At 39.4% G+C, this 16,480-nt stretch overlaps 2 protein-coding genes across 2 annotated transcripts; one reads left to right on the top strand and one right to left on the bottom strand.

Annotated features, from left to right (window-relative positions):
* The first annotated feature begins 4,413 nt into the window (after nt 1-4,413).
* LOC107574609 (C-type mannose receptor 2-like) lies at nt 4,414-7,326 on the top strand. The gene is made up of 5 exons (XM_016261051.1): nt 4,414-4,470; nt 4,561-4,917; nt 6,274-6,619; nt 6,774-6,799; nt 6,965-7,326. Exons 1-5 carry the CDS (start codon nt 4,434-4,436, stop codon nt 7,324-7,326), a joined length of 1,128 nt encoding a protein of 375 aa, XP_016116537.1. The 5' UTR covers nt 4,414-4,433.
* Nucleotides 7,327-9,447: 2,121 nt separating this feature from the next.
* On the bottom strand, nt 9,448-16,018 carry LOC107574607 (uncharacterized). Its single transcript, XM_016261049.1, has 9 exons — nt 15,916-16,018; nt 13,152-13,190; nt 12,032-12,230; nt 11,805-11,950; nt 10,534-10,810; nt 10,293-10,432; nt 10,094-10,185; nt 9,577-9,673; nt 9,448-9,470 (listed from the first exon to the last, which is right to left on the bottom strand). Exons 1-9 carry the CDS (start codon nt 16,016-16,018, stop codon nt 9,448-9,450), a joined length of 1,116 nt encoding a protein of 371 aa, XP_016116535.1.
* Between the last annotated feature and the right edge of the window lie 462 nt (nt 16,019-16,480).

Here is a 16,480-nt window from a genome sequence, read left to right on the forward strand (position 1 = left end):
AAACACAGAGCAGCAGAGTTTGAAAAATCCTTATTTGTCCAGGAGAGCAGAAGGAGTTTGTCCGTTTTGTTGGATAGAGAGTGGAGGTTCGCCAGAAGGATGCTAGGCAACGGCGTTCTGAATCCGCGCTGCCTGAGCTTCATGAGCGCGCTGCCTCGCTTCCCCCGTGTGTGTGTCCTGAAGCGCTTGATCAGCGCCGCAGCTCCCCCGACTACAATGTCCAGCAAAACATCAGAATAATCGAAAACCGGTGAAATATCGGGTGGTGTGTACTTCCGAATGTCCAGCAATTCATCTCTGGTGAAACTGATTGCAGGGATATAACTAAAGACAGGACAAACTAACAAAAACATAAAAACAACTGCAGAGCACGCTAATAAATGTATTTCACGATCTGGGTCATTATTTAATACAAAACAATATTTAATACCAAACCACACATAATGTTTCTACTGTAACTAATCTCTGTAAATCACTCTGATATTTAGTTAAAATGAGTGAATTGACTGAGTGCTGTCTGTCACTGTCTTTAATCAGATATGTGAATGACTGTATGTATACCCACAGGGGCATGTTGGTAGTTGGTCGGGGGTGGTTATTTCTACCTGTTTAGCCCTCAAATTTAATTTTTTTAAGTTAATATTTTTGGGTTGAATAAAATTAAGTAAATTGTTACCACATGAGAAATTGTACATATTAAATTAAGAAAAACACTTAAAAGGACTTCAAGGCTTTACTCAAGTTAAAACTCAAGTTACCTAAAGGCTGCCACACTCACCAGTTTTTGTTCCGTGATGAGTAATACAATCGAATCCTTTCATTATAACATACAGAGTGTATACACGACGATGTTAATAATATATGAATTGCGCAGTGTGAGATTCATTGGTCATAACAGAACTTTGTGAGATCGCGATGAACAAAGAGTGACAGTTTTTTAGTGGTTAAAAAAGGAGTGCTCTTTGAGAGGTTTCTAGGCAATAGTCCATTTAAAATGTAGAACTTTGTTTTTCGGCCACACACACGTTGCAAAGTTTCGGGAATGACATACGCATATTTATGCTGGATTAGCTCTCAAAGTAGTAGTGATTGACATAGTGATAACCATAGCAATAGATGGGACAAAATATGTGAAAATGTGCATTAAGACTAGAGCACCCTCACGAATTTCAGAAGCACCCTCAGTGATGTTTTCTGGTTGGTACGCTTTTATTGTATAGCCTACAAAAACAACAAAATACAAATGCACTAAATAACATTTGATAAATGCATATTTACAATTTAAGCACTTAACTAAAATAAGTATTAAATAATTTAATAAATAACTAGAGAAGGCTGACTATAATCAGTTTGCTTCCATTTAAGAAAAACCTAGGCTACTCTTCACCTGAATCTGCTCTTCTGGTCTTCAGTGATGCGAGGACAACGTTTGAGTGTGTACACGCAATATCTGAGAGCAGATCCAATTCATGAAAAAAAATAATAATTATATTTAAATGCACACGTCCAGTTTTGTGTGAATGAAGGAAATCCCCTTGTGAGTGGAGAGATCCTTGCTCACTCATTACATGGATCGCATAACATTATGTGCTCTCGACATCTGTCATTAAAATCACGCTATAGAAACCACTTAAAATTAAGTATAAAGAAGAGAAAAAAGCGGCCCTAGGCAGCTGCTTGCACAGGATCCGCCACTGCCAGATGCAGTTAGAAATTTATTAAAAACAAGCCTATCGCAAGATATCTGGTAGGGGGGGGGCACCTGGGGTGGCCAGCCAGATTTCAGGGGGGGCCGGTGCCACCCCTGGCAACCACATAGACACGCCCCTGATGCCACATGCACTGTAATATGTTTTATATTAAATATTAAATTTTCAAATAAAAATAGTAACATGAACGTTTTATAAAGTATGTGTTCATATGTGTTAAGGGATAGATTTTCGCTGTAGGAAAAGCTGTGGTGTGATGAGGGGTCTGACCTTTTGTAAACTGTATTTATGACAAAGAACTGCACAGATACAGATATTATAACAATCTATCGATAAACACACACCTTGTGTCCTCTGTTTCTGTTTGAGTCCGCTCACACTGCGGCGCCATGGTCTGTGGATTGAAGAGCGCACTGAAAGATGGGGAGGAGACGAAGTCTGCTGCCGTTTTCATATGAAATTTAAAGGGGTCAGACTGCCTCTGAGGCGATCACAAATTTCTGTACAGTTTATGGAGCTAATCGCTATAGCCCCGCCAAAAATGGCCTAGCAACGCCCATGATTCTTACGTCCATTTTGGAGAACCAGGACAAATATTTCAATCGATCGCTCAGGCATTTAAGTGGCACCGAAATGAGGCACCAAAATCTGCGTTCTGATTCGGTTCTAGTTACATAGGTACCGGTGCCATATTGGTTTCAGTATCCAACCCTAAAAATAACCATTAATTTAAAGCAAAAAGTCTACTGAATCTTTCGTGTCCTCTTCGATACATGGGAAGCGGTCCTGACACGATGATCGTCATTGCGGGCGATGTGCTGCGCACCGTCTCGATCAGGCTCCTGAAGTCCCTCTTCAGGGTCTCTGTCTGCTGCAGCTTGGTGTCATTCACTCCGGCATGCAGTACGACTGCTCCTGTGCTCTCGTCGTCCTTCAGGATCGTGGGTATCTGCGCAGAAACATCGAGAACACGAGGACCAGGGAACTGTGAGTGTGCACTTTACCTTCAGCTAACGTAGCACGGACGTGCCGAACGATGGAGTCTCCAATGATCACAGCATCGCGTTCTGTCTCGCGGAGGGGAGTGAAGCGGTTGACACTACAGCAGCCACAGTACAACAGTGCCAGTGTGTAGAGAGGAGCTAGAGTGATAGAACCAGTTCAGTGGATGGGTATTATTAGGAGGCCATGAATACTGGCAGCCTGGAATTAAACCACACTAAGCTGGTTTCGTCTGGCCAGAGGAGAACTGGTCTCCTGACTGAGCCTGGTTTCGCCCAAGGTTTTTTTCTCCAATTCTGTCACAACTGAGTTTTTGTACCTTGCCACTGCTTAGTTGGGGACACTTAATTTCTAGCAATATTGTTGACTTGACTGCACAGACATTATTTGAAGAGAACTGAACTGAGCTGGATGATGACATCACTGAATCAACGATGAACTGACTCTGTAAAGCTGCTTTGACACAATCTGTATTGCATAAAGCACTATATAAAATAAAGGTGACTTGACTGGACATGATTGACAAGGGCCAATGAAGGGAATTTGGCCAGTTACACCCCTACTCTATTGTCGCCATCATTATACTGGGACATTAGGACCCACACAGACCAGAGGATGAGCACCCCCTGCTGATCAGCTGTTGTTGTGACATGTATATTTCATTATTTATGAATGCACATTTTCATTAATTTAATCTTTCTGTAAATAAATTAATTTCCTGCTCTTGTAACTCATGTGTAACCTATTTATGCACCTTTTTGTGCTATCTTATGAAGCTTCTGTGTTGCAGTGCAAAAATGGCATTTACATGAACATGAGTTTTATTATTAAAAAGGAACTTTTTCACGTGGTTTGAACTTTTTTTTTTTTTTTCCTGTTTAATGATAATCATTGCAGGCCTGAAGATCCTCTTATGCACACTGATCAGCAAAAATAAAAATATATAAAAAAATGTGAGAGGTTAAAGTAGCATTTAAATCAGATGCAAGCATGTTTTGTAACTGCAGTGAATTGAATTTACTGTTATATAAGTTGTATATATGTACATTATATGAAGGTGCAACTTCACCTGTAATACATGGTAAAATAATGTGGACGTTCTCTGTGCCTATGATTTCCATAAATAAAGAAATGAGTGTGTTGTTCCTGCTGTATTTTATTTGCATGTTTTCATTACTCTGTGTGATAGCACTCATGACACAACAGATACTGTGCTAATGGTGACACAGAATATGTTGAAATGTTGTGAAAATATTGTTTAGTTTGGGATGCAGAAACATGCTGTTGGTGTCCATGGTGTAAAACATGGAATACAAACAGTAAGAGAAGAAAATGCAAATGTTGAGGTGGATTTTTCCTGTGAAGCCGCTGTGTAAATACAGTAATTCATTACAGAGCATGCAGATTCTCCAGTCTCCACTACATTCAAATTAACACACTTCCAAAGAATTACAGCAACAAAGAATAACACACACACACACACACACACACTGAAATTAAATTAAATTAAATTAAATTAAAATAAAATGGGAAAAACATGTGAAGGAGGAAGAAAAATGAAAAGGGCTTTTGTTCTAGAGTAATAAACAAATGAAGTGACGTGCTGAGTGACGGATGAGAGCAGATATAATAATCATATAGTCTGAAGCTGCAGACAGAAACATCAGACTCAGGACAGAAACACACGACCTCTAAAGTAATCTATATTTTTCTTCCTCAGAAATGGAGCAAGCTCTATATTTCATTCTTCTTCTCATTGGTGAGTGTTTGTGGTTTTATTTATGGTTTATAGTTTCATTAGGTTTGATCCTGTTATGAAAAGCATTAAAGCAAAGCCTCTCTTTCACAGCTCTCTGCTCCGTATCTGAATGTGTTCAGCGTCAGTATCACTTTATAAATGAGAGGAAGACCTGGACTGAAGCTCAGAGATACTGCAGAGAGAAATACACAGATCTGGCCACCGTTGACAACATGAACGACATGAACGAGCTGAACGAGAGTGTGAATGGTGGAGGTGTTCAGTATATCTGGATTGGGCTGCAGAAGACGGTTCGTGATAAATGGCAGTGGTCTTCAGGGGAACCTGCGCTCTATCTGAACTGGGGATTTAAACAACCTGATGGCAGAGATGAGTGCGCTTCTATGAAAAAAGGGCAATGGCATGATGGGAAATGTAGTACAAAATGGCATTTCATCTGCAACGACAGTGAGTACAAACACCTTATGAAATAAATATTAATTTATCAAAAGATGCTTCATATAAAAAATGTAAACGTGACAGTAGTAAACACTATAAATGACTGTAAATGGAAAAAGAACATGAAAACTTAATATTTACCAAGTCAAATCTACATTGTAATGCTGTGGCAGTTATATATGACGAACCTATTGCTAAAAAATAAACAGAAAGAGATAGTCTACCTGCTCAAGACTTAAAAGCTCATAGTAATATTCATAATCATAACAATGTAGCAGCACAATGAAAACAAACTAAAAGCGCTAAGGATCTGAGTGAGGAAATAACTTCTGTGACACGTTTAGTCATACTTGATATCTTAATTTATTTTTAATCCACAGAAAACATGTCTTACAAGTTTTAACAAATCTTTAGCTTGAAATCATTTGGGCATTAATGTGAATATTATTTATGCTTCATTATCAACACAATTAGCCTATTATTACAGCTGGTAAAGACGATGGTGGTAGTAGTATTATTAACATTGTCATTATTATTGATATAATTATGGAAATACCAGTATTATTATACTAACATGGAATATGACCTATTAATATAAAAATATAGATACTGTTTATACCCTAATATTATGGTTATTACAGTATGTGTGATTAATAATATTATATCTTGAAAACAAATATCTCTAAAACTAATCTACAAATCGGTTAGATTTACAATTTGACTTTCTGCTATAAAGAAGCTAATCGCATCCAGAATAAAAGTTTGTACTTTTGTTAAAATACTTTTTTTGTAATTAAAGGCCCTTTTGTGAAGGCCTGCCCAATCTAACTATTAGTAAAAATAACGAATAATACTTTAGCCGTTTCTACAACAGCAAAACCACCATAGCCTGTTAACTCAATAATATCTCTCCAGAAATAAATTAAAAAAATGTCAGTGTCAATATAAAATGAATAATATGCCTGCATTTTGAATAACGAACATGTCCTACACAGAGTTCACTATAACAGCTGTTCTTTCTAATTCTGTATAACAGAGAAGACAAAGCCTTAAGATTTGGACAACTTAAGACACTTAAGTTTCTAATACCAGAGTTATTAATAGGTGCAGAGAAAATGTTCTTAAACTTTTAAACTTAAAATGATATTTTCTGTTCTGTGTTTCTTTTTTCAAAACTGTGTCACAGCATTTGCTTTTGTATCACATAACATAATGAATGGGACCTAGATGTAAGACACTTTTATCTGTATTTATAGAGCATGTGTCTATAAAACTACAATAAAACTACACATTGCCATTGTAGGGTTTATTTACAGTGTAAGAGTTTGAGAGATACTTAAGCATTGCTTTTGTTTATCCTGACAGAAAACACAGGACTCGTCTTTATCAATCAGATGAAGAACTGGAGAGACGCTCAGAGTTACTGCAGACAGAATCACATCGATCTGGTCAGTGTGAGAAACCAGGATGAGAATGAGAAGGTTAAGAAGATCATGAATAATAGGAAGAAATCTGATGCCTGGATCGGTCTGTTCAGAGACTCATGGCAGTGGTCAGATCAGAGTAACTCCTCATTCAGATACTGGAAGTCTGGTGAACCTAATAATATTGGAGGTAATGAAGACTGTACAGCTGTTGAACAGAACGCTTTGGGACAATGGATTGACATCTCTTGCAGCAACCACCAGTTTCCTTTTGTGTGTCATGATCGGTCTGTTCAGAGACTCATGGCAGTGGTCAGATCAGAGTAATTCCTCATTCAGATACTGGAAGTCTGGTGAACCTAAGAATGCTGGAGGTAATGAAAAATGTGCAGTGATTGAATCAAAAGCTCAGAAACAATGGATTGACATCTCTTGTAACAGCCGTTTTCCTTTTGTGTGTCATGAAGGTGAGTAGATCCTCACGAAACACACACAATCCATCCATCACCTCCAGATCTCTTAAAGTTCACGCTACACGTCTGACATGACAAACTCATCCACAGTGTTTGTTCTGCATGTTGTTTTTGATCAGTCTCTCTCTCGTTTCTGCTTGTGGTTTGTTTGGTTTCCAGATAAACTGATTGTGATCAGAGAGAATCTGGCGTGGTCTGAAGCGCTGAGATACTGCAGACAGAATCATGTGGATCTGGTCTCGGTTCATTCAGAAGAGATTCAGCGTCGTGTGATGAACGTGGTTAAACGGGCGTCTACTGCAGCGGTGTGGTTGGGTTTACATTACTCTCACATTTTGGGCGTCTGGTTCTGGGTGAGTGGAGAGACCGTGTGCTATCAGAACTGGGCTCCAGGGAACGGCACATCAGAGGAGGACTGTGAACACACAGTGAGATCTGGAGCAGTTCAGTCTGGAGGAGATCAGCGCTGGATCAGCCGTCCTGAAACTCACAAACTCAACTTCATCTGCAGCAGATATTAAGAGTGAATGGATACACTTAGATTTCATGATTACAAACGCATGTGTGTTTCCTGTTGATGTACTATTCTGTGGGTGTGTTTGCTTATCGGTCAGGACTGCTTTTACAAACTCTTTCAACATGTACTTTGTGTCATTTAGTAACTGCAAAATTATGAGACATTCATCTGTCAATTTAATTTTGTGAGGGGTCACAAGGGTATCATATTTACTCATCATTAGAGAGTCCTTTGTTCAGTTTTTTTGGCAAACTCCAGTCTAGCTTGAAGTTTGTCCATCCGTTGAGACATCAATCCCAGACTTGGCTAAATCAATCACTAGTATCTTGGCAGTTGTTCTTGGGTCTTTAGAAACCTCTCTCTAGGGCTGCCCCCTAATAGTCGAGAAGAGGCTTGGTCGACTAACATTTTATTAGTCGCTTAGTCACAGAAAAGAAAAAAAATCCACAGGAAGTGGTGAGGTCACGCAATCTATGACGGACAGATCGTTAACGGCTGCATTTTGTGGTAATACAGTACATCAAAACTCTTGTCTATCATTCATCGACCGCAAATATGTCTTATCATCTGAAATATGTAAGTAGTAGCAACTTTATAAGGCCATTCAATCTAATGTTAACCTAGAAAAATGTGCGCTATTCAAGTGTCTGTGCGGAGTGTGAAAGCGGAAGAGTAGCGCGCTCACAGCATGATAGATGGAGGCACCGGTGCGGTCACTTGCTCTTAAAATACTAATTTTGTCATTTTGGTCATATGAATAAGAGTAATACATCTTTCGAATCTGTAAAGCCTGTACGTTTATTTGTGTGCACTCACTATAACAACAAAACATTGCTCTTTTTTAAAATAATGAAAGCAAACCGGATGCACTTTCTGCCGTCTCGGCCTCTGTGAACTTGAACGCGAAACTCAGTGTATACTTGCCTTATACCCTACTTATAGAGATAAATGGCTACTTTCAAATGAAACAATTCAAATCTGAAAGTAAAACAAAAAAAATATTCTCAGATTATGTAATCCATATGAAACTTGCATGCAGGCGCATCCACTACTGTGGAGATGATGATTCAGTGTCGCCGAATTCTTCTCTTAAGCCGAAATCACAGAAAACGCTAGTTTATCAATAGATTATTAAAATGTTAATGCCGTTTAATCTTACTGTTTTTCCCTGATACATTCCTCATCATTACTTCTGCCGTTGTGCTGTGGCAAGCTTTATGCATGCGCTTGAACACTTATTAGGCTATGTAGGCAATTAAAGGCTTATTAGCATGATTTAAATGGTTCATTAGTAAACGTGTGACTAATGCTTAAAATGAACGACTATTAGTTGACTAGAAAAATCTTTAGTCTAGGGATTTTTTTTGTTTTCTTTCCAATGTTTTGAAATCTTTCACTTCCTTCCTCTGCCAGTCATGTTCTCCACTGTATGGGTCTCTTGATAATACTTCTCACGGCAGTTCTTGACACTTGAAAACGCTTCGATAAACGTGTATATCCTTCTCCTCCTTTGTGACCATTAATAATTCTTTTTCTCCAGTCTAAACTAATTTATTTTGTCTTTGCCATGTTGACAGTACAGTACATATTATTTTACTAGTTGTTTTGCAAGATAATAATCCTCAGCATAAAGTGCAATTTAAAGGCATAGAGGAATAATTAGGTTAATTAGGCAAGTTAGGTTTATTAGGCAAGTCATTGGACAACAGATAGAACGCTTGCGCTGTACTCTTTCCATTCACGTGAGATTCTGTTCACCTCAATACAGTTCCAACAACATGAAATGTCAGGAAGAATAGTAAATAAATAAATTTAAATAAAAACATAAAACTGACATTAAAATTACACTCGTGGGTTGTGTGAATGTACATTTAACATTTCTTTGATTATTTTCATTATATTTATTACTATCTCTATTTGTTTACAATACACATTTACACAAGGTGCTTTATAATTCTTAAATATGTGAATAAGCACTAAAAGGAAGTAAGCAGAAGTGAATTAAATCTTTTCATTGTAAGCATAATTATAAAGAAATTTCAGCCAATGCATTTAGAATCAGAATTAATGTCTTTAACAAATGTAAAGTTTGTGAAATAAAGACAAAGTGTTGATGTCCAGTGTGTTATCTTCCATTGCCACAGTGACCTGTAAATAAAATATTTGCCTATTACATCTCAAACCAAATTTAGAATCATTCCAAATAGTGCAGCTTATTTCATGTGTTATTGTACAGTTGTGAGAACAGACTCACTTTTACCAGCAGTCACCTTCTGGATCACCCGTTTAGGGGTCTGAGACCACCGCAGAGTCACGTTTGTGAATCCTCTGTCAACCAGAGCAGATCCCAACTGAAAATAACATATTCATACTAAACTGATTAGATATGACAGTATGCTCAAATCTTCATGTCTCAAAGAAATGTATCATACCACTGTAACCCCTGATTAAAACAATTCAGCATAAAGCAGCTCTGAAGCAATATCAACTCATTAGTAAAAGTATTTGGTGAATTTTCTGAAAAAAACCTTGATTTTAAATACAATCACTGAAATCTTCAGTAACAATTCAGGTTTCATGTAAATCTCTGAAATGCAATACAAAAATCAATCACAGCAAGCCTTAAAATGTTCACAAAGACATTTAAAGGATTCACTGAATTTCAATCAATTTCAGGACTATGAGGTCGGTTTGTAAAAAGAGGGAAACCAGATGAGAGCTACTGGTGTTTTACAGTAATCATGGCAGATGAATTTGTTTCTTTCTCTCACCTGTTTCAGAACGTTTTCTCTCACGGAAGGGTCAGTTAAATCAACTCTGGACTTAAACTGCATCTTTACAAAAGATCTTTGTAAAACTGGACCTAAACAAAGATACAGTGGTGCATGTATTATGAATTAGTAGAGGTTGCTTTCAGTAAAAATGTAGAAGTGCTCCTCACTGTTTTGTTGACAAAACAAATTGTTACACCTTCTCCATAGACCTCCAGCTCACAGAGAGTGAGTATCTTCATGTCTCCAGGAATGATCAGATTCACGTAACGTCCATCCATCCCACCGCACGAGTAGCTGTAGGACTCACCTGCTGGAATAGCAGGAATAACAGCACATCTACAGACAGAGAGAAATTATATAAACATACTGTCATATCTGCAGTAATCCTTCACATTTGTGCTCAATGTCTCGCATTCTTTCAACCTCAAGGATCTCACATGGGATTGTTGTTGCTGTTGTTCTCCAAAGAGTTTCCGATGCGAATTTCCGCTCCGTTCATTTGTTCGGTACAGCAGTCTTTTCTGTTAGTGACCACCACTCTACTAACTCTGTAAATGTGACGCAGATCCAGCCTCCACCACGGGTTAGTCTGATTAAGGGTTGATGAGCATGCTGTATTCTGCTGGAGACCTCGATTACTATCAATGGCCTTTTCAGCAAACCAGCCCGTAAATGTTGATGACTGTGTAGCGGCTCCATCCACTGCCAGATTTCCTAGTAAAAAAAAAAAAAGAAGATATATAAAGAAAGAAAGAAGAGGAAAGAAAACATCTTAATGCACAAACGTTGCAGTGGTTGAGACGATTATTCGTGAACAGTGACTTGAGGTGAAGTGAATAATTTCTACTACTGTCAACATTATTATACACAAAATGACATTGTGTCTAATGACTCCCTCACAACTATTTTCACAATAATTACTTGATTAGTACCTCAACAACCTGGTGGAACACTAATGACCTCTTTTACAACAACCCATCTTTCCATCTTCAATAACATTCAATTGGAATGAAACGTTTGTTTCAGTCAGTGCTTGGAAATGGTAACTTGTGCAAATGTAGCACAATTGATGTACTTTTGTGCTGGTCAGCATTATATGCTCACGTTTCCTGCAAGCCCCTCGAGCTGCCACTCACCACTGGCTTTTGTATTGCAGAAAACAAGCTCTGTGACCACCAAAAGTTTATGACAATCTTCACGAATAAACACATTTTGAAGTCTGAAATACAATCGGCAGAAGTAAAAAACTAACCGTAGCTTTTAAGAAACATTACACCATGGTCACATGACTTCAACGTCAACCATCATTAAGCTTCAACAACTCTTTCAATCTTTATTTTAAGGGTTTTATTCACCTAAAAATGAAATGACAGCATCTTTATCTTGGGGTGCACTAACCCTTTAAACATGTTCCCTGAAAGTTTGAGTTAGAATAGTTGCAAGAGCTTGATTATAAACTGTGAAAGCGACTAGTAAGTAGATGAGTTTATCTCTTTATGTTTGACTTTATAAACGGATCACTTGACGTCACAAAAGTCAAGGTTTTTAAACATCACATATACATGGTACAGCATAATCAGTACAATGAAAGGGATTAGTACTGATGTATTTTAATGTATGATGACTTGCTAATTTGGAAGGATATGAGCATGAATAAAGCATGACTGTTTAGAATTAACTGTCTTTACTAGACATTTTTTTGAATTACCTGCCAAATACCCGTAGACTCCAGCTTCACTAAGACTAAGAATCTTCTTATCTCCAGGAATATGAACAATCATATAACGTCCCTCCATCGCACCACATGAGAAAGTGGCCGTGGCACCGTCTGCAAGAGTGGAAATTACAGCACATCTACAGACAGAAATATCATCGTTATAATTTTCTGTTCATCTGCAGTCATATTAACCAAGACAGTCAAAGAAATATCCTCACATTTTGTTGTTGTAAATGTCAAGGAAGTTTCCAATACGAATCACCGCCCCGTTAATCCTCAAGCCATTGCTTGGTCTATTAGTGATGGTGACCCTGTTCACTCTGTATACCTTCAGTAGATCCACTCTCCACCACGGGTTGGTCTCATTGTTAGTGTGGGTCCAGCTGGTTAACAGTCCGTCAAGAGCCAATTCAGGTCCTGATTGTAAGTAATTTGATGACTGACTAGTTTTGCCCCATAGTGCTGCATTCTCTGGAAAATGTTTCAGGGATAAAGGCCAGTAAGAATCACCATCTTTTTATTCTCACTTTTTTTTTTTGTATACTTTTACCAAATTCATCTTTATTACTTATCTTCAGCACCATGCCTACCACAGGGGCAGAACTGAAGGGTTGCAAACAAATGCCACAGCTATTTACAATGATCCTACAGTGAGCATCGTTTATTTGGTCAGATATCCGACATTTGTTATTTCATATAATTATAATCTAGGTTTATATCGTGATTGGTTTGGTATGTTATATTATAGAGAAAGCATTATAATCTGATATACGGACTATACATGATTTTAAAGTTGTGATGAAATGGAAGTAACGCCTCTTTTCTATTGTGATGTACATTTGAGTGAAACAGATTATTAATAGCAATGAATGTAGGGACTTGGTACGATGCATCAGGTGTCAACCGGATGTTCACATGTGGGCATGGCTCTCAAATGTGGAGGTGGATCTGAATGCGAGCTTGCAGGGGTTTAATTGGAGTTTAAGTGCACTAAATGATGGGAGAATCATATATACAGTACATCACCAGAGAGAAGTCTGTTGTTTCACCAGAAGAACAAGATATGACATTTTGATCAAACATTACAAAGTACAAAAAAAAATAAAAAATAGCATTTGCAAAAAAGCATTTGTCCAGACAGAAAACTAAGGATGTGCATATACATAAATAGATGCTCAACATGCTTAATGAGGTTATATATAAATAGATAGTTCTGAACATCAAACATCAAACCACAACAGAGCTTTATTGCAGGGCTAAATTTCCAAGTACTTTTATATATGCCAGTTCAAACAGACAAAACAGAACAAACGTGTCAATAAACTGAAGGAGTCTTACCTTCTTGTCCATTCGCCATAACCTCAATCCATAAAATCCCTGTGGAAACAAATGATTGAATTGAGTTTCAGAGAACCAGGTTTAGTTGAATCACACTGAAATATGTTTTTGATTTAATTCACCGTGATAGTGTTGCTTATAAATAAAACATCATCTAAATGATAATGACATCACTAAGCATTAATTTTTAATGACCATGTCAGAAGAAACTATAGACACACTTATAATCTGCAACGAGCAGAGTGTTTGAATTTAAAGTCTGATATTGAAATTGTTTGAAGGGGTCATATGATGCAATTTCATGTTTACCTTTGTCTTTGGAGTGTTAAAAACTGTTAGTGCATACAGAAGATCTTTAAAGTCGAAAAGATTAAAGTCTCAAGCCTAAAGAGATATTCTTTCTAAAAGTGAACGCTCAGCCATGCCTTCCTAAAATGCCTCGTTTAAACACGCCCCCACAAATCTACGTCACTATGTGGGAAGATTTGCATAACACCGCCCAAATGTATACGCAAATAAAGAAGGCATAACTTTTATTCTCGCTGTAGTATTGTTGTGCCGCCGCCATGTCGTGGAGACGCTGCGTGTTTCATTGCTTAAGCCAAACTACTTTGTTTGGTCTTCCAAAAGAGGACACAACTACAACACTAGTTTACAACACTGTTCCACAACAGTTCAACCCAAATATTCGGGTGTGTGCAGCGCATTTTACGGAGGAAAGTTTCCTGAACCTGGTAAGGGGTGTAACATTGCCGTCACATGCTTGAGGTATTCGGGCCAATCAAAACACACTAGATCACTGGCCAATCAGAGCACACTGCGCTTTTCAGAGCGATGAGCTTTGTAAAAATCAATTCGTTTCAGAAAGGCGGGGCATTGAGGAGCAACAATAATGTACAGTATGTGGAAATGAATGTTTTTTTTTACCTTAAACCGTGTGAACACATTGTATTACACCAAATACACAAAATATTGTTCTTTTTAGCAATGTCATATGACCCCTTTAAAATGGGATTTACTTCACAAACCTGTTAATATTGCATACAAAATAACCCAGACACCTATGTTCACGTCATTTAGCATTGCACACCAATTAAAAAATTCTAGAAAAAACCTTCTATAAAAAGGCTTTCCATGTAATCATATTGCTAAAATGCCAAGTCCTGCAGATTTGCCTTACACAACATTAGGAAGATCAGGCCCTTTCTTTCGGAACATGTTTCACAACTCCTTGTTCAAGCTCTTGTTCTGTCCAGGCTGGACTATTGCAACGCTCTCTTAGCAGGTCTTCCAGCCATTTCTATCAAACCTCTACAAGTAATTCAGAATGCGGCTGTAAGATTAGTCTTTAAAGAGCCGAAAAGAACACGTCACACCTCTGTTCATCAATTTGCACTGGCTACCAGTAGCTGCTCACATAAAATTCAAGGCACTGATGTTTTCCTACAAAACAACCACTGGCTCTGCACCCCTTTACCTAAATTCACTACTTCAGACTTATGTACCTCCAGAAGCTTGCGTTTCTACTAGTGAACAGCGCGTTATAGTGCTGTCCCCAAGAGACACAAAATCACTTTCACTGGCTTTTACCATCACTGTTCCCTGCTGGCAGAATGACCTGCCCATCTCAATCCACGCAGCTTAGAAGAGTCCTTAGCCATCTTCAAGGAATGCCTAAAAACACATCTCTTCCATCTACACTTGATCCTCTAACACTAGAACTATCTATTCTATTTCTATTCTATCTACTTGTTTTATTTTTATTTATTACAATAACAAAACAAAAAAATCTTGACCCTCTAACTGTCACAGTTGCCTTCTGTTGCGAAACGAAGAACAAGGAAACGTGGGATAAACTCAAAGTAAATGTCTTTAATCATCCAAGACGGGGTAAAACAAGGCAGGCAGGGACACACAGAAAACACAACATCGACATTCAATACCAAACCATAAACGTGACATCACTCCCCCTTCCCAAAAGACGCATTCCGCGCCATAAATATTCCACCGGGGAGGGGGGGTGGGCGCCCTGGAGGCTGGTGCAGGACGGGGACTAGGAAGGCCTCCATGGCGGATCAGGCAGTTCAGGAGGCCATGGCAGAGCAGGGAGCTCGGGAAGCCATGGTGGAGCAGGGAGCTCTGAAGGCCATGGCGGAGCAGGGAGCTTGGAAGGCCGCAGCCTCAGCCCTCACCCCGGCCTCTACTACCCCCCCCAAAAAAAAATACTTGGAGAGGATAACGGGCTTTAAGGCCCTCTCGGGGCCAAAACTGGGGACTGGAGCCCTCCTGAGCTTAACTGGGGATCAGGAGCCCTTAGGAAGGCCTCCATGGCGGATCAGGCAGTTCAGGAGGCCATGGCAGAGCAGGGAGCTCGGGAAGCCATGGTGGAGCAGGGAGCTCTGAAGGCCATGGCGGAGCAGGGAGCTTGGAAGGCCGCAGCCTCAGCCCTCACCCCGGCCTCTACGGCCTCTACTACCCCCCCCAAAAAAAAATACTTGGAGAGGATAACGGGCTTTAAGGCCCTCTCGGGGCCAAAACTGGGGACTGGAGCCCTCCTGAGCTTAACTGGGGATCAGGAGCCCTCTCTGAGCTTAACTGGGGATCAGGAGCCCTCCCTGGGCTTAACTGGGGATCAGGAGCCCTCCCTGGGCTTAACGGGGGATCAGGAGCCATCCCTGGGCTAAACTCGGGAACACAAGCCCTCACTGGGCTAAACTCGGGAACAGGAGCCCACACTGGAGCGAGCTCTGGGGCTGGAGCTCACAGTCTCTTCCTCCGTAATTTCCTCTTTTGGGCCGGCGAGAGGGAGAGCTTGACAGAGGAGAGGCCGGAGAACTTGAGTGCTGAATGGCCGTTGGGTTTGACATCGGGGCGGCTGGCGGGCTGGAGTGAGCAGCGGCCAGTGGGCTTGTGTGAGCCACAGCCGGCGGGGTTGACAACGGCGCGGTGAAGCGTGCGGTGGTTTCCTTGCCGCGGGGGGGAAAACAGGAAAACAAAAGAAAACATTTTCAAAAAACGGAAAACAAAATGTGGAGAAGGAGCGCCGCTTACTACTGTGTTGGTCCGGTATTCTGTCACGGTTGCCTTCTGTGATGAAACGAAGAACAAGGAGACGTGGGATAAACTCAAAGTAAATGTATTTAATCATCCAAGACGGGGTAAAACAAGGCAGGCAGGGACACACAGGAAACACAACATTGATGTTCAATAACGGACCATAAACGTGACACTAATACTAGCATTCTCAATTATTTTTCTATTATTATATCTACTTGTTTTCTTTTTAATTATTATGAAAAATAATAATAACTTGACCATCTAACACTAGC

This window comes from Sinocyclocheilus grahami, unplaced genomic scaffold (assembly GCF_001515645.1).
Source record: "Sinocyclocheilus grahami isolate Dianchi unplaced genomic scaffold, SAMN03320097.WGS_v1.1 scaffold2284.1, whole genome shotgun sequence".
NCBI classification, from domain to species: domain Eukaryota; kingdom Metazoa; phylum Chordata; class Actinopteri; order Cypriniformes; family Cyprinidae; genus Sinocyclocheilus; species Sinocyclocheilus grahami.

Bases quoted from the DNA above. Each gene is read 5' to 3' on its own strand.
- LOC107574609 (XM_016261051.1), top strand. From the start codon at position 4,434: ATGGAGCAAGCTCTATATTTCATTCTTCTTCTCATTG. The intron at 4,471-4,560 runs GTGAGTGTTTGT...TCTCTTTCACAG, and splicing joins TTTCATTCTTCTTCTCATTG to CTCTCTGCTCCGTATCTGAA. The intron at 4,918-6,273 runs GTGAGTACAAAC...TTATCCTGACAG, and splicing joins GCATTTCATCTGCAACGACA to AAAACACAGGACTCGTCTTT.
- LOC107574607 (XM_016261049.1), bottom strand. From the start codon at position 16,018: ATGTCAAACCCAACGGCCATTCAGCACTCAAGTTCTCCGGCCTCTCCT. The intron at 12,231-13,151 runs GTAAGACTCCTT...ACTTACAATCAG, and splicing joins TATGGCGAATGGACAAGAAG to GACCTGAATTGGCTCTTGAC. The intron at 10,433-10,533 runs GTGAGATCCTTG...CTCTGTCTGTAG, and splicing joins AACAGCAACAACAATCCCAT to ATGTGCTGTTATTCCTGCTA.